This window comes from Mesoplodon mirus (assembly GCF_964341445.2).
Source record: "Mesoplodon mirus genome assembly, chromosome: 18".
In the NCBI taxonomy this organism is placed as follows: domain Eukaryota; kingdom Metazoa; phylum Chordata; class Mammalia; order Artiodactyla; family Ziphiidae; genus Mesoplodon; species Mesoplodon mirus.
The window spans coordinates 57,398,358-57,426,338 of record NC_138994.1 but is presented as its reverse complement, the minus strand read 5'-3'; the positions used below and the strand labels follow the sequence as shown (position 1 = coordinate 57,426,338).

General features: G+C 49.3%; 2 protein-coding genes across 2 annotated transcripts in view; both read left to right on the top strand.

Moving 5' to 3' along the window:
* Positions 1 to 12,875: 12,875 nt before the first annotated feature.
* Positions 12,876 to 27,981, top strand: part of ASIC2 (acid sensing ion channel subunit 2) — a gene marked incomplete at its 5' end in the record, with an annotated part of 989,736 nt that continues 974,630 nt past the window's right edge. Inside the window, one exon of the mRNA XM_082603153.1 lies at positions 12,876 to 13,430. Within this exon, the coding sequence (XP_082459279.1) occupies positions 12,876 to 13,430 (555 nt within the window). The remainder of the gene's footprint in view (positions 13,431 to 27,981) is intronic.
* LOC309794221 (uncharacterized protein C10orf143-like) overlaps positions 18,875 to 27,981 on the top strand; it is a gene marked incomplete at both ends in the record, with an annotated part of 109,923 nt that continues 100,816 nt past the window's right edge. Inside the window, one exon of the mRNA XM_082605427.1 lies at positions 18,875 to 19,166. Within this exon, the coding sequence (XP_082461553.1) occupies positions 18,875 to 19,166 (292 nt within the window). The remainder of the gene's footprint in view (positions 19,167 to 27,981) is intronic.

The following is a 27,981-nucleotide window of genomic DNA, read 5'->3' as shown; positions in this document are numbered from 1 at the left end:
CCCTGAGGATAAGGGAAATGACATGAAATCAAAGCAGAAATCAGGGTCTTGGTGCCCTGGGTACCGGCTTCTACCCATGGGGTAGATTTGAGCCAGGCCTGCTTCATTTATACGAGAGAGGAATTTTGTGTCTTTAAACAGGATAAAAATGAGCATGGTCTGGGTGTTTTCCTTGGCCTACCTGGAGGGGCAGGCTGTAGGTGACTAAGGAACTACAGGTCGGTGTGTCTCATTGAAAGCAAACTAAATAAGAGAAAGCAGCCACTGATTCTGTACGAAGGGGCAAGGACTCATTAAAAACTAACTTTTGGTTATCCAAAAATTGATTGAGGGTAAGGAAGAGATTGGAGGCCCTCTTGTGATTGTCTTCCTTATTTCACGCTGGCAAACTGTTATTAAACACATTGTTTAGTTATTTCTTTATGATATCATTATCCTATCTGATTAGGAAAGTGGAGAGAAGCTTGTATGGGAAGTGTCAAGGTCAGCTGTCCATGCAAAGTCAGGGGGAGTCAGATGCAACAACCTCTTAGTTGGGTAGGTAACTAGCATGTAGTTCATACCTGACCTCAACTTTCACCAGGACCCATAAATCTGTAGACCATGAAATTAAGGAGAACTTAGTCAATACCCTTGAAGTCAGGATTTTCTGGTCAATTAACCCCAGCTGAGATTCTCTGGGTGCATAGACTCCTGCTGAATGCATGGGCTGTGGCTCCACTGAGGTCTTCCCTGGGTGCTGGGGACACAGCGAACAGGTTTGGGAGGCAGGAGCTGCCTTTCACCTTCCTCAGGAACAAGGCTCAGGGCAGGTCCCAGTTTCCCTATAGTCAGAAGAGGGTCCCCATTCCTGCATCTCAGAGAAGCAGCATCAGCATCAGAGATAAGGGAGTTCATCCGGTGTTGATTTATTCACGATTTCCCATATTAACAAGCCCCTCCCTCGTCCCTCATGCTGGGGCACAGCCTCCAACAAGCCAGGCAGGGTCTCTGCGCTGGGGATGGGGGTCGAGTGAAGGGCCTATGCTCCAGTAGAAGCAACAGATGATTCACAAGGAGATGAGATGAATTTCAAGAAAATGATGAGGGCTGAGAAGAAAAGGGAGCATGTGATGGCATAGTGAGTGGGGTGGAGAGTGGAGACAGGAGGCCAACCACAGCCTCTCCAATCAGGTGATTTATGAGCAGAAGCCAGCCACAGGGGAAACCTGCCCAGGCAGAGGGAAATGCAAAGGCCAAACCAGCTTGGCATGCCTGATAGAGAGGAAGAGCCCCTGGGACATGGCTGGGTCTGGGTGGGGTTCCCAGTGTGCCCTCCATAACCCCATAAGGGAAGAGAGTCTTCTAGGCCCCACCCCTAGAGAGTCTGATTCAGCGAGGCGAAGGGGATGGGAGGGGGAACGGAGCAGGAATCTGCAGAATCTGCATGTTTAACAAGCATTGGGTGATTCGAATTCACCTGGCCCTGTCATCCCACTGCTCCAGCAGATGGTGACATGGGGTTAATGACCAGAATCCCAGATTCAAACTCATTTTTATCCCATTAACTAGGCATTTATGATGTGGTCAGGGCTTGTGTCAAATTGCAGCGGCAGAGGAAGATGCGCAGGAGGAGGCCTCCGCGGTGATTTAGCACAAATGAAGAAACAGCACAGAGATGTCACCTGGTTTTCCGACAGCCACACAGCAGGTTGTATCCATTCCAGGACTCAGATCAACTGGCCGCTGAGCCCCCAAAGTCCACTCTGTGTGCCTTGGCTTCTGTAGTTTTCACCCGGAAGAAAAAAAAAAAAAGCAACTATAAATAAAATCTCAATAAGCTACACTTATGCCCAGCTTTGCTTAATGCCCCTGCCTGGTATACCCTTCATGACAAATTATTTGCTAAGTGTACACTGAAGTAACTAAATGGGAATAGTTGTTGTATGAGGTGTTTATTTATAAACCAACCAACAGCAGAAAAATGCTTTGGTTTATAATAATTGATCTTTACCCTTTCTTTAGGGGAATGGCTTGCCAGGAGAAAAAGGTGTATACTGAGGCCCCTCTGAGTTTGAAATAATAATTAATAATGCCATCTGCATATTAGAAAGGAATGCATCTCTTTTTTTTCAATTAGGGAGTGATGGTGGCAGTAACTTGTATCTAGCAAACGTTAAGTAGCAAATTAGCATTCAAGCTGATTGTAGATCTCAGCTTCCTAACCCTCCTCCTGTCACTACTTGCAGGAGACTGGAAGCATGGGGGGGTGGCACTTTGTCCCCTCCCCTTCCTCGGGTGCCAGGCTCTGGGCTCTGGCCAGGGCCCAGGTTCCCCAGGGTTAGGAAAGGGTCCCTCTCCTTGCATCTCGGTAAAGCAGCCTCAATGCCAAAGAAAGTGAATTCATCCATGCATTCATTTATTCACGTATAAGTGAATACATCCATGCGTTCATTTATTCACTTATAAGTGAATACACTTATCACAGCAAAAATCTGGGCACATTGTCTATTAGGGAGTTAAATTATTTTATTTGCAAATAAATTTATCTGGAACATTTTTTTAGTGTTTAGTCATAGTTATTTTGCCTGCATCAAAAAGACCATCATTACACAAAATTAAGGGAGAGCATGAAAGTCTGGGCCACACAGACCCAGTCTAAACCCCATCCCCTTGTACCTCTATGCACCCCAGAGTGCTAAGTGAATAGGCATTGTAAATCAGAAGTCAGAAATCCTTAACCAACTGAACACCACAAAAGCATTTTTAAGGATCCTGGACTATCTGATGTTTGTATATAAACCAGACTGCTAATTGCAAAGGAGTCTTATCTATTAAAGAGGGTCTTTAACAAGAGCCATGTAGCAACATTTTATTAGCCATCAAGTTGAATTCCTATATATGCCAGGAAACTGTGCAGCAGTACTTCTTGAAGGATATTCTATAACTTAGATGTTTCATATTCAAAGCTGGCACCATGATGGTCTGCATTATTGAGACCTTGTGGAAGCATTTTTTATTAGGGTCGTGGAACATATCTTTTAGATTCAGACATTCCTGCGTTTGATAATCAGATCTGCCATGTTTTAGCTGTGAGACTCCGGGCAAGGTAGCTCTCCTCTGCGTAACTAGGCTTTCTTATCTGTAAAATGGGCTTTGGGAGTACCGCTCTCTCACTGCTATTGATAATATCCACACAGTGTCAAGTACAGAGCCAAATGCTTGGTAATGAAATCCACCATCATGGCCATTCTCCCCTGATCCTCCCACCTTACCCCCAAATGCCTAGGCCATTTGGGAAAACTTTGGTCCAGAGCCATTTCAGAAGACGTTGAGAGGAACCTGAGGGCATGAAGAAGAAGCAGAACAGAATGAGGAGTATGTTTGACCCTGACCAGGAAGGACCTCTATCACTTTGACTTACTGGTAGGGATGGTGATACCCTCAGGTATGTAGTGTTCTGGGAAAATGACACTTTCAAGGGCACTAAATGGTCCCCCAATCACCTGGAAGGGACCACCCACATGGAAAGAACCTTCCTTGAATAATCATCAAGAGCCAGTCGCTAAGTGTCTAAATTGTATCAGAGACTTTATAAGCTGTATTTCATTTCATTTGCACAAGAGATGCTATGAGGGAACCATTATAATTCTCACCATTTTGGAGGTGGGGAAACTGAAGTTCAGAAAGTTTTCGTAACTTCCCCAAAGTTACAGAACAATAAGAGGCACAGTGGATTGGAGATTCAAATTCAGGGTGACCGCGTGACTCTGCCATGTTGTGCAGCCGTGTTATGTTTGTAGTGGTCAAAACACACCAGTGGGGACTTTAACAAGTGAACAAGTTTTAATGGGGGAGAGGTTAACTAGAACAGCTTGGAGATCCATTTCTGCACACAAGAGAAAGCATGTGTGGGGTGTGAACTGAGAGAAAATATAATTGTGTGAAAAGAAGAGGTTTCAAGGGGAGAAGCAGACCTGAGCTGTGGGGACAGAGGGTGGAAGGCAGCACAGGTAAGGTTCGGGGTGGAAGGAACATGGTGGGGATGGAGGAACTTGGTTTCCAGCTTGGCATTGCTAGACAAGGAACCCATTTCTCTTGCTCTCCTTGCTGTAGAGAAGGGACCGTGTGTATTATACTGGGACTTGTGTCTGTCTACCTGTTGTAAGAGGTCACTGAGAAGACGTGACTGCTGGTAGACTCAATCAGCTAGACCCAGGCAATTAGAGATTCCCTGTCCTTGGCAGGTACATTTCACCCACCATTCCCAAACTAGGTGCTATTTCAAGGGTGCAACCTTGAGAGAGTGAGGTGGTGTGACTCAACCCAGTTAAGGCTTCTATATAAACTATTAAGATTTGGCAGGTGGGAGTGGAGATCTACTCATCTTGCAGCCCCCCAATAAGCCTTCCCTTGCTTATTACACCTGCCACCAACCAATTGGGAGTGGCTGACTCTTGCCTTGGTCTCTCCTTGCCTTCCATGTATGGGGGCCGTTTGAGAACCAACAATTGGTGAGCCAGACAGGAAAGCAGAGAAATGGGTCTTGGAAAAGAGGTATCCACAGGGGAAATCTGGACACCCAGGAAATGCCAGCTGCTTTAATGTGCTTGTCTGATGAACTGCACATAGTACCCTGTGACAAAGAAGAGAAATGGATCGTTGGCCCCTACTGTGGACAGTTTGGTCGGACTCTGATGCCCACCCAACTACTGGCTAAAGCTCAAGTTAGAAAGTTGGAGGGGGAGCTGAGGTCAGAGAAGGACATGCAGGCATCTAGTGCTCTGCTGGCTTTAGGGCTGCAGGCAAGGTGGGAGAGCAGAATAATAAGATGGAGACTTAGTGTGCTGTTTTGCAAAGCTAGGAGGGCACGAGCTGCTGCGGCAGATCAAACTCTGAGCACTTGCGACAAAGCCTGATTAGGTAAGAGGTAGAATCCCTGGGAAAGTAAATAGATAAAAGGGGAGGATGTTACCATGATTGACAATGAACCGAGTCCTCAGACCCCTAATGCAAAGGAAAAATTTAAATAGTAATTACCCTAGACTTCTGACAATAGAGAAATGGACCCCAAAACTCCTAGGAGAAAACTTGCATTCTTTCTCTGTCCCGAAGTTGTAAATCTCATCATGTATTTGAAATGTAAACACTGCTCACAGTTGTCTGGGACCGAAAGAAAAAGATGGGGGGAAGAGGCTTTTAAGAATACAGGCTGCTATAGAAAGTCCCTTTCCCTAAATCTAGTCCACATCCTCGATAAGACTGTTTGTCAAGGGCAAATACAAATTTTAAAAGTCTTCTCCACATATATCAGTAAAAAGCTTCAGTCATTTGAGAGGGTAACCCGAACGTGTTCTGTCGGTCAGATACAGCATACGGATTCAACTGTTATTTATAAACTGGTGAGTTTTATATTGTTGTGCCATGGCTAAAGTTTTGGAATGAAAACTATGGGGTCTCTGTTTGTGTCTGTCTGCATGTTTATGTATGTCTATGGATAAATGTTACATATATATGTGATTTTTTTTGCACCTCTGGAGTGTATTGCCAAAATTAGTTTGTAAAAGAGCTCTATTTAATTGGCTTAAAGAAAAATAAGCTTTAATATCAATAGCATATTTATGTAAAACTAAAACTTAACTTTCTTTCATCTGCTAGAAGAACAAAGTTTTCTTGGACTAATGTGAAGAGAAGATTAATATTTAGAATTGTGAAAGGTTTTTCTTTCCCTTTTATTTTATTTTTTATTTTTTTTCTTTTTGCGGTATGCGGGCCTCTCACTGTTGTGGCCTCTCCCGTTGCGGAGCACAGGCTCCGGATGCGCAGGCCCAGCGGCCATGGCTCACGGGCCCAGCCGCTCCGCGGCATATGGGATCCTCCCAGACCGGGGCACGAACCCGTATCCCCTGCATCGGCAGGCGGACTCTCAACCACTGCACCACCAGGGAGGCCCTTTCTTTCCCTTTTAAATAATCTGCCTAGAAAACAAAGATTCTGTGTTTTATCAAAATAATTTCCTGTGCTTCATGTTATCTTTATTATATCTTTGATTACTTAAGAAACTGAGTTTTCTCTATTAAAACAGCTAAGTTTTTTTTTTTTTAAACTATGCAACTTTCTGCATTTGCCTTTGAAGTCTTCAGTTGTCACTTTGGTTAAATGGATAACTAAGTACTGTTTCACAGGGAACTAAGATCCTATTTAACCCAGCATTTTAAAACCTTTTGATATTTTTGACAAACTTCCTAAAAAAATCAAATTCTAAATGAATTCTTATTGACCTTGAACTAACTCTGGAATTTTCCAGATGGCCCCTGGAATATCTCAAAAGATGTGTTCTTTCTCCTTATAAAAGAAGGATATTAAACTAATTAGGCTTTAAAAATATGTTAAATTACATGGGAAGCACTGTCAAATAAGTAAATGCTAAACTTTCTTTACGGCATATTTGTATGAAATTCCTAAAAACCTGATATGTCCTGGTATAACATTATCAGCCATAATTTTAAAATGTACGTCACAGAGATAAATGAACGTCCTTGTCAACTGCATTATAACAAACTCTCCTCAAACTTTTAACCATGGCCATTTTAAAGTCTTTTGTCATTTACAGACAATTACTGTATTACTCTGATGCTTTTGCAAAAGTGTTCCTGCAAACCTGTTTCATCTTGAAGATTCATGAAACACTCTGATAAGTACAGGTTTCTGATAACTAAGATCAATTTGCCCTCACGTGGGAGGGGCAACAGTGGACCTTTCAAGGGCTTCCCCAAGGCTACTGTACTGCCCACCACATGTCATGGATGGTAGCCCGAGACCTGTCCCTGTTTTCCTTCCCCACATCAGTAAAATGGATCCACTGTGTTGATGATAGAATGTTAACATGTGAAGACTTGCCTCTGAAGCAGGACCCCTCTGCAGACTTTGCTGGAACATCTGTGAGGAGAGGATGGGCAGTGAATCCACAAAAAAATTCAAGGCCAGGCACTACCATGAGGTTTTAGAGAGTCGTTTGGTTGGGTAAGATGTGTTGTCCCAGAAGCTATGATTAACAAGGTGCAAGCCTATCCGACCTCTAAGAACATGAAAGAGACACCAGCCTTTGCAGGGATTTGGGGGTTTGGGAGGACTTTTTTTTCCCCACCTGTCCCTTATACCGCCTGGTAAAGTGTGGGACTGGGGATCAGATGAGTGAGCCGTCTCTGAGAAGGCAAAAATACTAGTGAAGCAGATGAAAGTTCCGGGCGTCTCTGGAGCAGGGCTATCATCTGAGTTAGATGTGTCTGGGACTCCTAGAGGTATGACTGGGTACTGCAGCAAAGACAGCAGAAGGAGGGCTTCCCTGGTGGCGCAGTGGTTGAGAGTCCGCCTGCCGATACAGGGGACACGGGTTCGTGCCCCGGTCCGGGAGGATCCCACATGCCGCGGAGCAGCTGGGCCCGTGAGCCATGGCCGCTGAGCCTACGCGTCCGGACCCTGTGCTCCGCAACGGGAGAGGCCACAACAGTGAGAGGCCCATGAACCGCAAAAAAAAAAAAAAAAAAAAAAAAGACAGCAGAAGGAGAGAGAACCTCTAGGATTTTGGTCCCAGCTCTGGGAGGGGGGAGAAACCGAATATACTCCTATAAAACAACAGGTCCTGGCAGGGTACACAGTGCTCCTCTGGGCTGAGTCTCACAAAGGAACAGCACATCCTGCTAAGAACTTCCCTTCCTATCAAGGGGTAGAGAATATGTTCTATGTACACACTTGTCTTGGCTCAAACCCCAACTTTGACTAAGTGACACATATATTTGTAGCAGGGGAGCACCCTGTCCACCAGCCCACTGTCTCTAGAAAGGTAGGTGCTCCCAGGCCCTGTAGAGAAGGTACATTCTCCAAATGTACCTCCCGTTATTCCCGTGGCCTGCAGGGAGGGAGTGGGAGAAATTCCCTCTGATGCCTTGTACATAGACGCCTGGAAACAGGAACGAACCACAGCAGCCAGAGGGCTGAACTCCAAGTGAGTTGGCTGGTGACCACTCATGAGCCCTGGCTGTTAACCCTTTGCACTGAGGGTTGGGCTGTTCTAAAGGGCTGTTCTAAGGCTTGGACAAAGGGAAGCCTAGGGGTGGATGATCACGAATAAGCCCCTGTGGGGTCAGGATAGATGGAAAGACATTTAGGTTCACCTGCAAGAGCCTGAGGCAGTCTTCACTGTTTCCACGTCCCGACTCAGGAGGCACTGACACCTCCTGGCGATCAGGAAGCTGATGCCCTAGCCTGGGTACAAGCTGTAGCAACTGACCCTTCAGTAGATACAGCTGATTGGGTGCATAGGAAGAGAGGACACGTGGTGCTCTGGTGGGATGGTGTGCTGCCAGGGACACCGGGTTGCCCTCGAAATACAGTGATTTGGTAAATGTAGTAACAGCATGTCCTATGTGTTCTAAACAATGCTCAAGGCAACTGAACTGCCAAAGGAGAGTGGGGCCGTCCACTGGAGTACCCACTGGTGAGAGATTGGCAAATTGATTATATTTGCCCCCTCCTGTTGAGTGAGGGTTCTAAATTTGCCCTGGTTTGTGTGGACCCTGTGTCTCGCTTAACCCTAGCTTTCCCCTGTGACTGTGCAAACCAGGCTGCCACCACCGGTGGGGCTTAGAGAGGATGAGTACCATGGATGGATACCATCATTGAATAGACAGTGACGGGGGTCACTGAAAAGGTCATGGTGTACAACATGGGGCAAAAGAAATAACAGTGAATGAGGGGTCCTTCTCCCCTATAACCTGCAAGCAGCAGGGTCGGTAGAAAGGAAAAATGGGATATTAAAGCAGTAGGTAAAATTACTAACAGGTAGCGCCACCTTGGTCAGGTAAGGGCCTGTTGCCCCATATACCACACTGGGGACCCCTGCCGAGGCACCCGATCCCATAAAGATATGGAAATGGTGGGAAACAACCCATTGCCCGGACTCTCACCATGGATTAGCTTGCTGTGCTGCTGAGAACACCAAACCCCGTCACGCCTGGGAGAGGCTTCATCTACTGGAATTTGCAATGGGACATCCCATCAGGATGGGTGGATTGCTTTGCACCCCTGGGTAAGGAAGAGCTACTCAGTCTCCACTGGGATCCCGTTGTCCTGCTGCAGGCCGAGCCTGTGGAAGCACACCAGACCTGGAATGAAACACACAGCTTTGAGGGAAAAAGGCGGGGTCCTGGTCTGGCCTGTCCCACCCCCAGTCCATCTCCTCACACCTGACAGTGCTGCCTCCCCTGGCCAAGATGAATGGGGCGCACAACCAGGTCAAGTTCCTAAAGCTGCCACCTCCCTCTCCTCGAGGCCGGGGGCACACGTTCTGTTTCCCACCAGTACCATCATTTGGCCACCTCCATCAGCCTGGAGGGCATTGTAGCACAGAGGCCCTTATTAAATCCCCCCAGCAAGCCTTGAATGAAGACCAGCAAAGCCTGTCTTTACTGAACACTGACATGTCTCTAATGAGAAAAGCTGTCTTCCAACATAGGATGGCCTTGGACATCATCACTGCCTCGTCAGGAGGCACCTGTGTCATTAGCCAAGCAGAAGGTTGTGTGTTCATACCTGGTGAGTCTTCTGCCTGCTACTGTGTTGGCTTTACTAAATCACATGAGGACACAGTAATGCCCTGAGTGATCCCGCCCCCAGCCTAGGGGACTTATAAATCAATGGTTCTGAACAGTGGGCTCTTGGTGGGAGAAGCTGCCACTGATTTGGGGAATTATTGTCTTAACCTGCGCTTCTCTTGCATGTGCCTGTATTGTTGCTGAGGCACCTGCCTCCAATGTAGCCAGATAACCATCTAACGAGCTCCTTGCTAGTGAAACCCGGGCTGACCTATCAGGGAACGCTTCAGAGGAGGGCGGGGCGCATGCAAACTAGAGCGGGTTACGAGGAGGGGTGGAGTCTTGGGGGAGGTCATCAAGAGGACGCGACCAGGGTAATCAGAGTTTCCTCACGCTTCCTTGTCTTTGGAATGTGCGTTCCCCAAGCTAGAAGCTGCCTAAGGACACAGCCTCGAGAGAGTAAGGTGGTGTTGAGACCATCTGGATGGTAGATGTGCCTGAGCCCAGTTAAGGCCTCTGTATCAACTTCTACAATTGGGTGGTGGGTGCAGAGATCTCCTCCGTTCGCAGCGCCCGAGACTAACCTCGTGTGTAAGTTCTCTTGCTCCGACCACCGACCAACCTGGAGCGGCTGCCTCTTTCTTCGGTCTCTCCCTGCCTTCTGTGTGTACAGGGCAAGTTTGCAAACGTACACTGGCTTCAGTCCCGTTGAACCCAGAGTTATCGAGGGTGGGAAATGTGTCCCATTCCTCTTTGTTTCCCCAAAACCAACAGAGTGTCTGGTATGGAGTTAGAGATCCACAGACTTGTTGAAAAGGCTGATGAGCCAAAGACTGCAAAGGAGCGTCAGGGAAGTCTTCCTGTAGGAGTGCCTGGCACTGTGAGAAACATGGACACCAGGGATGTGGCTTGGTGGAGAGGAAGAGGAGGGCTGCTTCACATCTGCGGAAGGAGGAGCTGGTCTGTGTGTAGTATAAGGTGAGTTTGTGAGTATGTGTGTGTGTGTTGGGGGACGTGGGGTAGAAATGTTTGTCCTCTTCCTAAATTTGGGAAGGAGTGTCTTGGCTTTGCTTTTCAGCCTCTGTTTTGGAGGCAAACGTGCCTGAGTTCAAGTCCCAGCTCCTTCACTTATGAGCTGTGTGACTTTACTCTCGTGAACCTCCATTTCCTCGTGTGTATACCTGGCGTAATAACACACACCTGTCAAGGTGGTTGAAAGCATTAAGTGAAATCAGACATCCTCACCCGTTCCTGACACGATAGAGTCTTAGTTAATTTTGGCACCCCTGTTTTGAAAACCCCATCCCCATCTAGGCAGCCCTAAGGTAGGGATCTGGCACCTCTGGGATGACACACACATGAGGTTCACTGGCCTCCGTCATTTTGCTAATTCAGGACGCTTCTGCTCTTGGAGCTCCCAGGATCAGTAAACCACTCATTTAATGCCACGTGTTGCCCCAGTGTGCATCCAGACACTGCTCCTGGTTTGGCTCTGGTTTAGCGAGAGGGCAGATGGGATAGAGAAACATTTCAGAGTAGATACAAATCAAGAGGGACATTCCCTAAACTGCCTTCTTGTCAAGGAGTGTTATTTAAGCTGGGCATGCCCTGAGGACACGAGGTTGGCTCAGCAAGGCGCCTCCATGTGGCTCTGCCCCAGACTGGGAGTGTGCACTGGGTTGGCCACTGGAACTTTCTGTTCCTTTTCTCCTGAAGGGGATTTAGCATCATTGATTCTATAGGTTCCAGCCATTTGATCCCTGGCACAGGGCAAGCCACACCCACCTGCTAGCAGGAGCTGGCTTCCAGTGGATTTTCAGGAACAAGGAGGTAGGTGGCTGAAAGCCCAATCCCTCTCTCCCACCTATAGCTCCAGCTGTGTTTCCATCTGGCAAATCCTGGGGCAGAACACACACACGCACAGCCCAAAGGGAAGGCATCCAGCCTTACCTGGAACCCCAGCTGTCTTTCTCTTTCAGATGCAGAGCCTCCTAACAGCTCTGTCGGGGGGTGGGGCTACACGTTGCTCTTCGTCTGGTCTCCTAGGGGCGTCTGGCTCTTCGGCCTCTGTCAGGGGGCACCTCATTCCCTGGAATGTCCCCTTCCCGCCGGCAGCAGAGGCACTGGATTTTTACAGCTCCCTTCCTTCCCCGCTTCCAGCGTCTCCCGTCTGGAGACCCCAGGCTGAGTCTGACCCGGGAGCAAATATTGGTGCGAAGGAATGCCTTCGCCCCCATACCCGGCTCCTGGGAGTTTACCAAGTGCCTTCCTGGCATCTGCGGGGGCGGGGGTCAAGTCCTCACTCCCGGGGCTGGTTCCCCAGCTTGGGCGGGAAGCCCCCACTAGCTTCCTCCAAAAACGACCAAAAAGAAACTTTCGCCGGTCCCCCGCCCCCAGCAGCGCCCCGGCGCCCCCCACCCCCCCCCGCGCCTGCCCTCTCCCAGCCCCCAGCAGCCTGGTGGAGGAGCGGGTGAGGGAGGCCGGCTCGCTCGGTGCCCTCTGGGTCCTCGTTTTTCCTCGGGGAGGCGGGGTGGGTGGGCGGGGAGAGAAGAGTCCGTTTCCGCACCTCCAGCATCCTTCCCAGCCTCCGGGTCCTCGCCTCTCCGCGGCCGCGCGCTACCGCCTCTCCGAGGCGCTAGCCGCGGCCCGCCTGCCTTTGGAATTCTGCCCAAAAAAAGGGGGCCTTGAGGAGGAGGAGGAGAGGAGGGACGGAGGCCGGCGGCGAGAAACGGAATCCGGAGTCCAAAACAGTACGGGGAGAGGAGAGGACTAGAGCCGCGGCGGCGGAGGCGGCGGCTCTGAAGCTCGGCCGCTGCGCCCGGCCGCAGTGCATCAGCGTGGCCGCCCTGACATCCCCAGGATGGTTAACGCGGGGCATTACGCACTGGTTAACAGGCTCCGAGCTGCTGAGCGACTTGTTTTAAGCATTTTCTCCCTCGCTCTCGCTTTTAATCTTGTCTCTAGTGGCGTGTGTAGGGGGGAGGACTTTATTTCCATTGGCTAAGCTCTCCCTTCCCACCCACATCTCTTCCACATCACCTTGGTGTCTCCCTAAATAAAACCAGCCTTCCTTATCGCCTGGACAAAATCAGGAGCTAGAGTTTGAATGGGTTTGATATAAACACTCACCCCTGGCAGCGTGCGGCTGGGCTCTCAGGATAAACTCACGGCACCTGGCCTGATGCTTGCTTGCCTTTCTTTCCCTCCCTTGAACGTCAAGGTTTAAGCAGAGCCCGAGGACTGGGAGCTCTTCCCTGAAATCTGATCAACCTGAAGCCAGTTGCGGAACTGCACAGGGTCCCCATGGACCTCAAGGAGAGCCCCAGCGAGGGTAGCCTGCAGCCCTCTAGCATCCAGATCTTCGCCAACACCTCCACCCTCCACGGCATCCGCCACATCTTCGTGTACGGGCCGCTGACCATCCGGCGTGTGCTCTGGGCCGTGGCCTTCGTGGGCTCTCTGGGCCTGCTGCTGGTGGAGAGCTCTGAGAGGGTGTCCTACTACTTCTCTTACCAGCACGTCACCAAGGTGGATGAGGTGGTGGCCCAAAGCCTGGTCTTCCCAGCCGTGACCCTCTGTAACCTCAACGGCTTCCGCTTCTCCAGGCTCACCACCAATGATCTGTACCACGCCGGGGAGCTGCTCGCCCTGTTGGACGTCAACCTGCAGATCCCGGACCCGCACCTGGCTGACCCCACGGTGCTGGAGGCCCTGCGGAAGAAGGCCAACTTCAAGCACTACAAACCCAAGCAGTTCAGCATGCTGGAGTTCCTGCACCGCGTGGGCCATGACCTCAAGGACATGATGCTCTACTGCAAGTTCAAAGGGCAGGAGTGTGGCCACCAGGACTTCACCACAGTGAGTACTTGGCTTTCAGCTCATTTTTGCGCTCAGTGCTTTTGAGAAGTGGTACGCTGGCGGTCTGCGGCTTGGTTCGAGGTCTCTCTGTGCTTTGGAGCAGGAGAGAGAGCAGTGTCTCAGTTGAAGGCCAAGAGGGTAGTTGGCCAGAGTTGTTGGAACTGGTCGGAGAGGTCTGCCTGCTGGGTTGGAGCACTCTTGTCTGGTCAGATGTGCGGGGCGAGCAGGGGGCCTGGCCGTGGTGGCGGATGGTTACCCCAGAGGTGCTGAGTTGCCTTCCACCCACCCAGAGGGAGGAGGCCTGAGCTGTCCGTGGTCCAGGGCACTTGGTGGTGTCTGAGCTGTGCGATTGGAACAGCTTGTCATTGACGAGGTAGCATTTTCTCTCTCTCTCTCTCTCTCTCTCTCTGCTCGGAAGTGGCATCAGGCACTGCATCCTGTGGGCTGGGCTGGAGCTTAAAGCTGCCAGGAAAGGGGGTGGGGGGCCCCAGGCAGCCTGGATGGTTCCAGTGGCTTTGGGAGCTTGCTGGAGCAGGTGATGCTGCAAAGGTGTGGAAGTCTTTTTCCTTCCTTTTCCTGTGTGGATTTTGAGCTCCGTGCGGGGAGAGGAGAGGCCAGGGGAACCCCGGGTCTCTGTCTGGTCTACTGGCAGGTCAAAAACAAAGAGATGTTCAGGGTCCCTGGGCCAAAGAGGAGGGTCTAGGTGGAGACCCATGCACAGGATGGGCAGTGAGATGCCTGGGAGGGTGAAACGTTGCAGGCTGGCTGGTCTGCGAGTTTCAGCTTGAAACTCAAAGGCTCGTTTGCTGTCTGTATGATGATCCCTTAACAACGTGGATACGTGGATACGAGGGGAGTGGTGTGGGGAGGGGGCGAGCAGCTGTGAGATCCGCAAGCCTGGAGGAGGAGAGTGGAGCTGAGTAAAGAGGAAAAGCGGAGGGGGAGGTGGATCCCGTTTGGGACGGGGCTTCCTGGAGGGCCAGGGGAAGAATGGGAGGAGAGCTGTGGCTGCCAGGGTTCTGTGTCTGCCTAATTAGTGGGCTGCTGGGCAGAACTTGGCATAACAGGTCTGGTTGCAGCTGCCCACACCTCCTTGCTCCCAGGTGGGCCTGGGACATCAGGTGCTGTGGGACCCTCCGGAAGCCTAGTGTGGCCGCTTCTCCCAAAGCCGCCTTAAGGGAGAACCGAGAGCTTTTGAGTCTCAGAGACTTGAGCCAAATTGCAGTTGTAATTTCGGGGTGGCAGGTACTGCAATTGCAAAGAGACTGGACTCTGTTGTCAGCTCTTGTCTGAGGTCCTCTGCCTAATTAAGACATGCCCTACCTTTCTCTGTGGTGCATCCACTCCCCGCCGGCTCTCGGAGCCACTGCCTACCAGTCTCTTGCTCTGAGTTTCTTTTAATGCTACAACCAGTCTCTGCACACGGCCTCTATGCTTGCTGTGCACTGTCTCTGATTCTGGAAAAGCCAAGAGTGCCTGGGGGTGGGCGGGGGTGGGGCGTGGGTCTGGGGGAGGGCTCATTGCCTCTGGCATCCCCTGGAGCTCTCTTTCCTGGGGGAGTTGTTTTGTATTATCCATTTGAAACACTGTGCAAAAGAGCCCAGCAAGATCAGGCTGTGGTGTATGTATGCGAAAGAGGAAGCAGGTCTGAGCTGGGGGGAAGGGACCAGCAGTCCTGGAAGCCTTTCTAAATGGAGCAAACAGGATCCGAAAACGTGTCACGCACAATGTCTTGGGTGGCTTGGGGAGAGTTGGGGAAAAAGCCTCATTCCTGGAGGCTGAAACTATCCCTGTATCCGCCCCGTGCTTTCTAGCGCCGTGGCAACGCTCCGCTTCGCCACTGCACCACGCAGCTCAGAAACACACATGGAACATGCAGACAGCAGAGAGAGAGAGAAGGTGGCACGGAGAGCAACTGCAGTTGGTAGCAGCCCCTGGGCCAAGTTCTCAAGCATCGTCATAACCACATGTCCACCTAGTGGCTTCCTCTCAATTCATGACCAAGTTCCACTTAGAAGGAAAGGTTCTTTGATCCCAGGCTGCAGTTTTGTACTTAGCCTGTCATTTCGGTCCCTGGGGTCCCAAGAGGCCAAAGATCAGGCTGTAAAACCTGACCCAACCCTTTGACCTTTCCAGGTTGTCTCTCAAATAATGAAGCTGGCTGTGGACACAGTTTATTACTTAGTAAGTGTCATGTCATTATCTGCCATCCTCACCAGGTTCAAGACCGATTTGGTTGAGTGTCCCTCCTTAGACTGACTCTCAATAGATGACCTCCTCTAGCATTGAAAAGGGGATGGGTCTCAGGGCTGGATTGCCAAGCTGTTCAGGAGAGTGTCCAAAAGGGCACCCACTCTAGGAAACCTGGAGCATACGCCAGGCAGGAGGCTGATCTTTTTCACCCATTGACTGCAATGAGCAGCCATGCTACAAGGCGCGGACATGATGCCAAGTTCATTCCAAGACCTTGCAGTGAGGGCTAATCCTTCCCACTCGCCCTTGTCTCCCTGGCTCCTTGGCCTGGGGTGCAGGTGTGCTTGTCCTTGGCCTGGGGTGCGCCAGAGGAGAGGGAGACTTCACAGGTGGTTATGGGAGAAGTTGGCTCACCAGCTTTCTCTCTCATTCATTCTCTCTATTGCGTATCTCTCTCCCTTTGGTTAATTTACTGGGCTCTCCCTGGGTTTGTCCTATGCTGGGTGGCTTCCTTCCCTATGAGCTGTGCCTAGCTTATTAGAGAGTAAGTGTGGGGAGGGGCTGCCCCAGGTGGATCATTTTTCCTGGTTTTCTTTTTCTGCAAAGCGTACCTAGTGCCATCTCCAGGTCTAATGCTTTCGCATACGCTTCCTTATTCCAAGTTCTTAGCTGGTGTGCATAGTACCCTTTAATTAGCGAATGAGCCATGATTCTAGCAGAGTGAAAGTTTGTCTGTGGAGGTTAAAAGTCCCAGAAGCCAGGTGTGGGACTCTGACTGCCATGTAAACAGGTGTGCTCCATGCTTGGGCAGGTACACTCTTAGCCCTCACCTAAGACCATCTGACTTCAGATAGGCGCATACTTTTCTCTCCTGGGAAGAGGGCTTTGATTCAACAGTGTCTATGCCGCGGAGATCACCCTGATGACCCAGAGTGGAAGGAAAGGAGTTGGGGTGAGAGGGCTGGCCAGGGGGTGTGTCTCTGGCCATGACTGGATGAGCTGAAGTGAAGATTAGGAGTAGGAAGACATAGGTTTGAATCCCAGCTCCATCATTTCCCAGCTTATTCCCTGGGTCGTATTTTGTACCCTCTCTCAGCATCGACTTGCTCGTGGAGTATGTGGCAGTAACATGTGATGTAACTCACAGGGAAAACGAATCATGTGAGACAATATATGTGAAAAATCGATCTCTTGTGCCTTGTGACAACTAGATGTCACAAGATGTAAGGCGGGGTTATTTTCAAGATTCGTAGGAGGGTTTTTTTTAATATAAATTTATTTCTTTCTTTGCTTTTATATTTGGCTGTGTTGGGTCTTCATTGCTGTTCACAGGCTTTCTCTAGTTGCGCGAGCAGGGGCTACTCTTCATTGTGGTGCGCGGGCTTCTCATTGCGGCGGCTTCTCTTGTTGCGGAGCACAGGCTCTAGGCGCGTGGGCTTCAGTAGCTGTGGCACGCAGGCTCAGTAGCTGTGGCACACAGGCTTCAGTAGTTGTGGCTCGCGGGCTCTAGAGCGCAGGCTCAGTAGTTCTGGCACGTGGGCTTCCTTGCTCCGCGGCATGTGCGATCTTCCCGGGCCAGGGATCGAACCCGTGTCCCCTGCATTGCAATGCAGGTGGATTCTTAACCACTGAGCCACCAGTGAAGCCTGTCGTAGGAGGGTTTTTATTGTCCAGCCTACCCGCCCTGTTTGCAGCCCTCCAGAAGAGTCCGTTGATGAGTTAATGCTGTCAGGATAGACCAGGGATAGAGAGGAGGCTGCTGCTTTCTCTGCATGGAACCCTGGGTTAAAGCCCAGCATCACAGAGCTGGGGTTTTGTAGAGTGGAGGTCACAGCTGGGTTCAATAACTAACTATTGCGGACAGGTGGCAACCCCACTGTTTGTGACTAGCACGTGACTGTTTCACATTGTTTCTCTGCTTATCACATTGGGGTTCATCTGCCTCCAAGTTCAGGATTGCAAATGACCCCTCAGTCTGCATTTTTAAACTGATTACCATAGTGTGTGTGTGTGTGTGTGTGTGTGTGTGTGTGCTTTAAACTAGAGATTGCTTAGGAAAGGCATTTCCTTCTTTTCTTACTGAAAGAAAGGTCTCTCCACAATGGGATCTTGTTAGAGGCGTCTACATCACATAGCCTTATAGAGATGTGGAGGGGAGGGCTTAGGCAGCTCACACATTTGGAAATCTTGCCACAGGCTGGTGGGTCCCTAGCTAAGCTTATTACTTCTTATCACATGAGGAGCGGGTGTGTGAAGAAGGTGGGCTTTGGGGAGAGATCTGAGCTGGAATTCCAACCGTACCCCCTCTTTGATGTGTAATCTTGGGCGAATTTCTTAATCTTACTCTCTCCGTCTCTAATTAGGAACAATAATAACTGCCACTCAGAGTTGCTGTACTGTTCCAGGGAGGCCAAAGGATGCCAAGAGGTAGTGCCTGGCAGGTTCCTCGTACAGGGTGGGCCCCACGCTTTGCTTAGTGTCCCACGGCAGTGCTGACTGAGCCTTAGTTGGATTCTGGCTGTCTTGACTTCAGGACAGCGACCTTCTCGCTATTCCACACTGTGACTCACTAACAGCTTTGGAGCATGGGCAACTGCTGTGTTTGCGGGATCCTTAATTCTCGTAATATGACAAACGTTCCCTTTTCTCAGTACTTCCGTATCAGTTCTGCTGCCTAAACATCGTCTCCTTACCTGCCATCTTGGCTTCCGGTCCAGGTCACGCCACTAACCTCAGCCCAGGAAGCTTGTGCTGCCCTAACCCCTGATAAGAGTCGAGTGGCCTGGGTAGCAGGCCTGCATCTTTTATCACGAGTGTGTGTGCTGTATGTCTGCACATCCGTTCCTTTGTTAATCAAACGGAGCACCTCCCATGTAACAGGGAGAGAGCTAGACCAGATCCTTGCCATCTGAAAGCTCATGGCCCATTTCCCATCCCCTCTGGATGGGGGTGGGGTGTTGAGAGCAGGAGTCTTGTCTCATCAAACACATTCTCTGCATCCTTCATGCTGAGTGCAGGGTCTGCCCCCAGTAAATACCCAGCAAAGATTTTTTTTTTTGATTCAATGGTTACTTGCTGTTTCCTGAACTGACCCAGCATCCTTTGCTCATGGGCCTTTCTTACTTCTTTTCATCTCTCACCTCTCTCTCTCTCTGTCTACTTATTGAAATCCTTCTCATCCTTTAAAATCCGGCTCTAGGCGTGGTCGCCAGCGGGGATGAGAGGCTGGGTGAACTCGGGCCTGGGACCGCATGGACACCCTGGCACTGGGCCGGTGGCGATGGAGGAGGCCAGAGGAGCTGCAGGTGCCGGGGAACGTGAAACGGGCCCGGGCGCAGGAGCGGGGCTGCCTCCACGTGAAGGCGCACGTGCCAGTGTCCTGGGGCAGCGAGGAGCCCGAGCCACCGGATGCCCAGCCCAGAGGCCACCTCCCCGCACCACGGCCAGACGGCGACCAGGGGCGACCAAGTGTAGGGGTTCCTCAGGATGGCGGAAAGAGCTGGGCCCAGCCTTGCCCAAGGTGCATTGCGGGGGAGCCTGGAAGTTTCTGCAGGTTACATTGTGTTTTGTGGTGTAATCCTGCACAACGGTGACATCAAAGATCCAGCAACTTGAACTAACTGTATTTCGGTTGATTCACTGTAACTGCCAAACATGCCCTGGATTTCGAATAAATAATACGACCCCCCCCACCCCCCCAAAAAAATCTGGCTCTAATATCTCTGTGGCCTTCTCCAGGAAACCACTGCCAACCCCTCTCCCCATGTCATAATCTAATTTAATCTCTTCCTCTCCTGTTCTCTAAACAGCCTTTGGATTATCCTCTCCTAGAGCAGTCATTATACTTTTCCTTGCATTAGAATCATGAAGTGTTTAGGCTAAAAGGAGCCTTAGAGATGATTTAATTTAAAACTGAATTCTTTAACCACTGATAATTTTTATTCATTGCCCATTTCAGTTTCTCCTCCCCGTAAGACATGATGTCTTTTCTAACTTGATATTCTCAGGACTTAGAACTGCTTAGCACAGGGAAAGCTCTTACAATGTATCCTGAGTGTGTGAAGTGGGTTTGAAGTTTTTCAAATGTCAGGTGACTCTGATGTCAACTGAAATAGCCATTTTTTGGCTTCCCTTTTCAGTATAGGGACCCAGGATTCCACCTGCATTGGGAAGACTTGTCTCATTATTGTTATTATTTTAACAGTACACTTTCTGATTATAGAAACAATAGAAACAATACACAGTCACTGGAGAAGACTTGGGAAGCGTGGGAAAGAATAAAGAAGAAAAAATGTCCCAGAATAGCATCTTAGGTATAATTACATGTATTATTTTAGTATTTGGGGAGTAGCTCCATTTGGTCACGCCTGGGATCACACATGTGATCACACATGTGTACATGTGATATCTCGTCTGGCATGCAGTGCATACTTAGTCAGTGTCACCTTGCTTTCTTCATCCTGGGTCCCCTGGGTAGTCTCCAGGGTGTTAGAAATTCCCTCAAAGGTCCACTTAGAGTAAAAATAAAATCCAAAGATATGTCTCCATGGGTCTGAGCGATACTCCTTTGGTGGGATATATTTTGTCTTATCTGCCAGAAGCATCCAGGGATAATTTGTGAGAGGGAGGGGTAATTGCCCCTCTTAACTCAGCGTCCTTGGATTATGGGTTCACAGCTGAACACCAGTTACTCTTTTTTGATGGCAATTTATTGACAGTCCTGGTGTGCATTTACCTGAAGCCATCTTGGTCCTGTTTGTTGTATGTTTGTTGGGTTGAACCAGAGATGTGTTTGTTGACACCAAATTAGATCTTCTGACTGAGGCTTGACCTCGTTCCTGGATGAAGCCCAACCCCTCATGACCATGAGGACCCTGGACCATGAAGACCAGGAGGTTCTCCTTGCACGGCCATCCCTGCACGCCTCAGCACACAGTGTAGGCCCTGACTCTCCCTCACCTGGGAAGTTTCTAGGCTCTATGTTAAAATGGTCTAGATTGCATTGAATGCAAAGTAGCTGGTCTTTCCTATTCCTTAAGTTGCTTGGAAGTTTTGTGAGCATTTGCCATGCCCTTGGAGGGGCAACCTCTGCCCAGCTGTGTGAGTGGTTTTCTGTGGTGCCAGCCTCCAGCTGGGATCTTCTAGTTTGCAGAATGTTAGGTCATGGCTCTCTGGAAGTAAAGCTTTCAGGGGTGTATTGACTTCTGTCTGATGTGATGAAGGGACTAGGACACTGACTAAGAGCTGACTATTACAATGACCTGCACCATCTGCTTGCAAGAAAAGCTGAAGCGGCAGCGGGCCACTAAGCTGGTGCCTAGTTGCTGTATGTCTGCATCTCTGTCCCTGGGAGTTCTTGGACCTCCAGGATGCTGATGGAAGAAGGCTACCTGCAAGCTTACCAAATTGGGAACTGATTCTTCCCCCCTCTCTACAGTGGTTCTCTTTTCCTCTCTGCAGAAACTCCTTCCCTTAACGAAGAGATGAATTCTAGACAATTTTCTGTAAAGTTTCTGAATCCTGGTTTGCTACCGATTTCTAGAGGAAAGAGCTGAAATGGGATCCTATGAAAAAAATCCCCAACGACTGAATGGGTAGCTCTTATTTTATTTTTATTTTTTAATTTTTTTGAATTGGTAGCTTTTAGCACCAAGTTTGTTGTCCGAGGCGTTGTTCCCATAGATCAGTTCGTATTTCAAAGTATCAAGTGTCGCATTCTCTCCAGCAGAACAAAAATATGCCACCTGGCTCTAGAGATATCTGAAAGTGTGCTTTGCACGGTCTCTTTTTCATCTGAGTGTTTATGTTTGATGGAGCTGGGTTGCCATATCAAACTTGACCAGCGGGGCTATTTGACCCATGATCTATTGTAATCTGAAACTAATGGGCTACAACACCCCTGCAGATTTGAAATTCCATGTATCATATTTCTCCCCTGCAACAGACTTAAAACCAGTCCATACAGGTGGGACTTAGTGGTTACTGGAAGCCTGTGATAGAAGCCTATTTATCAGGATGGGCTTCATTTGGGAAGAACATTCTGAAAAGGGTCATCCTTTGGATGCTAAACCATCTCTCCATCTCCCAGCACTTATTTTCTCATCAATCAGGTCCATTCCCTATTGATTGCCTCACTGGCCACAGAAATTTATACTCAGGAGAAATAAAGTACAAAGCACAGAAAGAACATATTTGCTTGGGTTTATTGACTTCTGTTGATGGAGTGGCCCAGCCTTGGGCAAGGTAATTAGCTTCTGTGGGCCTCCGTTTCCTCACTTGTAAGATGAGGGGGTTCAACTAGGTGACTCCCAAGGACTTGCCCACTTGGAGAACTGTAATACAGTAGAACACAATCGAAATTTATTTTCTGATCTCGCATTTGTTCGCTGAAATAACTTTAACTTTTGTGTGGGAGCAGAGAGTTGGTGTTATTTTGTAACCAGATATATTTATCTATTTATTAGTTTGTGTAATGTAGATAGAGCTGTACACTGGAAGGAAAAACACCCTGATAACGCTGAGTGGCTGTAGTGGGAATACGGAGGCACAGGACCCTACCGTCAAAACTCTGTCCATGAGCCGTGTGTGTCTGGCTGCCATTCATCAGTCTGACTGAAAGTTTCCATCACACTGGTCCTACAGTTGTGAGCAGGGGTCTGTGTACACATTAGCAAGGGCATCTGTGAAAGATGCTGTTGGTCTTCCATCCAGATCCCCTTGCCTGCTGCTGGGGCTGCAAGCTTCTGCACTGAGAACGGGAGGATGCCCTTGGTCCTTAATCTACTGGCCCTGCCTTTCCTGGAGATATCTGAGAAGTTATGCACCTCCCCACCACCTGGGGGCAGCCAGGAGCCAGCGACTCCTGACTGACAGGAGTGCAAAATGCCAGGCACCTTGCCTCAAGACCCACAAATTACGGTGCAGTTTACACTCCAGAGCTTTCCATGGGACCAGGCTGAGCTAGACTTCTCCTGAAACCACGTCTTTGCTTACCTTTTCTCCCTGCCCTATCCTGCATACCTCACTCCCTTCTAGGCTTTTCCTGAGCTCATTCCCTCAATAAATCACGTGGACAAGAAACCCCATCTCAGGCTCTGCTAGGCAACCCAAGCTATGTATTGATTAGTTTTACCTTCCCCATCTGTTTGACAACATGGAGACTCACTTAGGCACATGGACCTGTGTCTGGCTTAGAAAGAAGGAAATACCTGTTTCAAAAGTCTTATAAGCCTCATTCTTTCTTGATGTGCCCTCCACTGGGGCCTGTAACAATGTCCAAGGGAGACGTTTCATAATTCAAGTGAGCATCTCTCTGATTAGGATCCACTATTCTAGGCTCAGCTGGTTTGCTCCCCTTTGGAACTTTTTGTCCGAGGAAAGCCCTTCCCAAAGTTGCCCATGTCCTAAGGGCTGAGCTATCCTTATTCTCTCAGCTCCTGCATTCCCCCCCCCGCCCCCCCTCCAACCCTGTCCCCTGCCCAGGCTGCTCACATTCTAGCTCACACCTTTACCAACACCTGCCTTCTCATCATTTCCCAGTTCTGCTGTCTCTGAAAGCCGCCCTTTCTCACCCCCCTCCCAGCCTTCACTGCCGTTTCCTCCTGGATGGACCTCAGTCTGGCTTTAAGCCATGGGGGGGGGGGAGGTGACTGCCTTTGATGCTGGCAGTGGCTCGGCCTCATCTATAAAGCAGGAGGCAGTGAGAAATGTACGGCTGACCGGGGGTGATGCTCCTCATATGTCACAGAAACCGTGAGTGATGAGGAGGGCAGGGAGGAATCGAGACTGTTTAGCCTGAAAAGGGAAGCAGGTGACTCAAGGCCAGGGGGTTGCTGTCTTCACACACTTCGAAGGTCCTTGTAGAGAAGAGGAATGAGGTTTTCTCTTTCTGAGGCCAGAAGGCAGTGCTGGTACCCAGGGGTGGGCAGACCTTCACAGAGGTGGGCATCAGCTGCTTAGATAGGAGCCATCCTGGGACCACCTGTGCCCTATCCTCAACTCTAGCTGAGGCCATACAATTGCTTATTGGTGATGCTGTAGGGGTGGATCAATGTCAGGTAAAGAGTTGGATGTAACGACCTCTACAGTTACTTTCAACTCTGAGCATCTTTGATTTATTTCATTTTGGAACAGATATTTGGGGTCAGACGTGAGGGCCACTGACAGATGGCGCTGGGAAGGATTGATAGTAGCTGCAAGCCAGTACATCCACCGTGCGACACCACCTCACTTCCCAATACAGCGCAGCCTTGAGGCTGTTTCAGGAGCGGGGACTAAAAACGTTGCTGCTGGAGAAGCCTTGGAGACAGAAGATGCTCAGTTCATCCAGAGGGAGTGCAGGGCACGTGTGGGTGAGGGTCACCGGAGCTTGGAGTGGCTGGCAAATGACCTGGCCTCCCCAAGGGAGTATGCACGGCTCCTGGAGAAGCAGTTCCCAGGGCAACTTGTCATAAATTCCCAGCACTAGCTTCAGTCCTAGAGAGCACATCTTGGGTGTGCTTGGACCTGACCTGCTTTCTGGTAGGGGCTGGGGAGACAGAGAGGTACTCAAGTTTAAGGTAACTCTGGGGTGGGTGGGGCTAGAGATAGACCCAGTTATAGGGGCTGGGAAGGAAGTTAATGTGGCTGGGAGAATGCCCTGCCTGGGAGCTCCAGGGTGTTATGGCAGGTGTGGGGAGGATGAAGGGGCTCTGGCATCAGAGGTAATCACAGAATGAGATATTTTAGCCAGTCGTGGAGTTCAGTGCCAGACAGGTGTGGGGTCCAGGCTTGCATAACTGTGATTTTTTTTTTTGATTAATAAGAAATGTATACTTGGTCTTCATCCCTGGTTCCTGGTACAAGAGCTTGGAAAACCCTTGCGATTTCTTGAGGGATTGGGTGAGAGGAGCATCTTTTGTTACTGCTAATAAGGCCCTTTCAACCAGATGTGAGTTTATGCTAAGGAAGTGACTCTTGCTGGGCCCCTGGATAGCTTCAGGATGGGAGTTGGTTGCCGTCAGCCATATGATTAGAGGGCTGGAAATTGAGTTAATCACCAGTGGCCCATGATCTAATCAATCCTGCCTATGTAATGGCACCTCTCCATAAGAACCTCTGAATGAAGGGATTTGGAGAACTTCTGGGCTGGTGAACACATGGAGGTGCTGGGAGGCCGTCATACCAAGAGAAGGCATGGAAGCTCGGTGCCCCTTACCCTAGACCTTGCCCTATGCATCTCTTCCATCGGGCTGTTCCTGAGTTGTATCCTCTGTAATAAACCAGCGATAGTAAGAAAACTTTTCCTGACTTCTGTGAGCCATTCTAGCAAATTATCAAACTTGAGGAGGGGGTCATGGGAACCCTGATTTATAGCCAGTTGGTCAGAAGTACAGGTGGCTTGGTGATTGGTGTCTGAAGTGGGGATAGTCTTATGGGACTGAACCTTTAATCCATGGGGTCTGCCCTAACTCTGGGTAGTTAGTGTCAGAATTGCTTGGTATGAGGGGAAAACCCACACGTTTGGTGTCAGAAGTGAACTGTTCTGTGACTTAAAAAAATGGGTCTTGGTAGTGATCTTACGCAAGTTACTTAGCCTCCCCCCCTCCATTTCCTCACCTATTAAATAATAGTCATACTGGTATTTACTGTATAGGATGGTGTGCACCAGTTGAATGAAATAATAGAAGCGAAACTTAAGCATTGGGCCAGATGTAGAGTGGCAGTATTTTGTTACTTTTATTATTACTAAGATGAGCTGGTGATAAGACATAGTGACCGGGGATCTGAGAGCAAAGGATTTTTGGGGGAAATCACAGTGACATCAGCAAATCCCCAGAGTATGGGGATGAGGCTGCAAACAAGCCAGGCACCCAGCTCCTGCTATAAGACACCCAGAGTATGTGAAAAATAGATCAAAACTATGTAGTTTACAAAACCTATTAATAATTGCTGATGTTTTCTGAGTGTGTGCTGTATCTCAAGCCCTGTTCTTTACTTGGAATTCAGTCTCTATCTGTAACTCTGTTTTTTGGTATGGAAAAAATTGAGGCTCGGAAAGGTTAAATGACAAGCCTAAAGTCACTTAGCTAAGAATTGGTGGAAGTGGAATTTGAAACAGATACTCTGGTTCCAGACCCTCCAGGCTTCCTTTCTAAGATGCTGTTGTATCCTCACAATAGCTCTGAAAGTGGAACAAGTGCATCTGTTTCAGAGTTGAACATAGGTACAGCTCAGAGATGTTTAGTGACTGACATAAAAGGTCAGTCAGCAAGAAAGTGGCACCATTGGGCATCAGAGTTCGTGGCTTCTGATTCCCTTTGGGGATCTCTGTGAAGCCATCAAGCTTGTTTTTGCGGGGCTGAGTGAAGTCAGGCTATTCATCTGCAAGTCTTCAGCTCAAAAGATTTGAAGTTTAGGCTGAAATTTCCCTCAGTGTCTCTGTATCCTTCCCCGGGAACCAGGAGCCCAGCAGCTACCAGAGCTGAGAGTGAAGTGCAGGGGAAACCTCAGCTTGAAACCGTAGTGCTCAGCTGTCCACGTAGCCTTCTAGCCCTTACCCGCATCCCTTGCCTTTGTGCAGTAAACTGAGAGAAGAGGCAAAGGCATCCTAGCTCTCTGTGACTGAAGGCCCAATGAGGGTTTTTAAAAAAAATTTTATTGAAGTATAGTTGATTTACAATGTCGTGTTAATTTCTGCTGCACAGCAAAGTGATTCAGTTATATATAAATATATATACACACATTCTTTTTCATATTCTTTTCCATTATGGTTTATCACAGGACATTGAATATAGTTCCCTGTGCTCTACAGTAGGACCTTGTTGTATATCCATCTTGCATATAACAGTTTGCACCAGATGAGGGTTTTGTGCTGCAAGAGAATAGTCCAACTTTGCAGAACAAGAGTTTCCAGCTACAGTTCCAGCCTTAGAGGAGGAGGAGGAACACAGGTGCAGTCAAATGACTGGTTCTGAGAGGTGGCCACCCCAGACCTTTTCCCCTGATGAACGTGCAGGTGTTTTCTGGGCTGATGTCACGCATCTCGGCTCAGCTGGCTTCACTGGCTGCCCAGGAGGGGCACTGCACATCAGCTTTGTGAATTCAATTTTCCCTTTTCAGGGGAAGGTGGGCTTTGGATCCTGCTGCCGTGATTTCTGCCTGTTGCAAGCACCACATCTCTAAGAGCTGGACATACGTCTGTGGTCCCCTTGACCTCCCAGCTCTGCAGATTTGCATCAGATCCTTTATTCTCTCCTGCCTGGTCTCTTGGCTCAGAAATACACAAGTGGAAGGGCCAAGCAATTCCACAGCACCCTCTTCAGGAAAGTCAAGAAGCTTGAGAAGTCTGTTCTTGCCAGGGTGACACTTGCCGTCTCTCCAGATCGCCAGCTGGGGGGCTCCAGGGTCTGACATTAGGAAATGAGCATCTGTTTCAGATGTGCATGGGATTCTGCCTTGCTGGCTTTTTCTGACTCCACTTCCCCATTTTAAATCCGCCTCTGGGTGGCAGAAATGATAACTTTACGAGAAACAAATCTGTTGAAGGAACCGGCTGGCGAGAGCTTGGCATTGAGAGCTTCTGCCTCCGAATCAGTGACTTGAATTTGAACGTCCAGTTCACGTGGGCTCTGAACAAATTTGCAGGTGACAGGATGGCACAGTGGTTGAGAGCTGGGGTTCCGGAGTGAGACAATCTCGGTTGAAATTCTATAATCATATACTCGTTAGATGACCTGGGACAAGATATTTAATTCAATTTGGGGAGAATTAAATGAGTTGTAAACTATGCAGCACGGTAGAGCTCAACCTCTGTGAGTTGGTTCTCACCCTCCTTCCTGTTTGCATCTCCATCTACATACCGACTTTTCGGCTTCTAATTCAGTATGATATTTTTCTGTTTCCTCATTTCTGTTCTCTGACCTGGGTGCTTTCTCCTGGGATTGCCTGGACTGTGTTCTCTTTTGTTTTCTCCTCCCCCACTGGATATGGCAATCGAGGGACCTTTCTCGGAAGCAGGGGTGATGGGGAAAATGTTTTAGCACGTCCACCATGATGATGTAGGGAATTTCAGGTCCCACTTGCTCCCTGGCGGCCCTGAGAGATACCCATCCCTCTAGAGTGTGAGAAGGCAGCCAGTGAGAGAGAAGCCTCTCCAGGAACTGGAAATAACAGTGTCTTCTAAAGTTGGGGCAAGGCTGCTTCTGCCTTCCTAGAATGATTTCTTAGCAGAACACCTTTTATCCTCTGGGCCTGTTAGCTATTTCAGGGACATTCTAAGTGGCTATTAACAAACGTTGAATTATGGCTGCAAACCTCTGGGAGCTCACGTGAATCACAAGTGAACTCTGTGCAGTCAAGGCTGCCACAATGGGCTGGG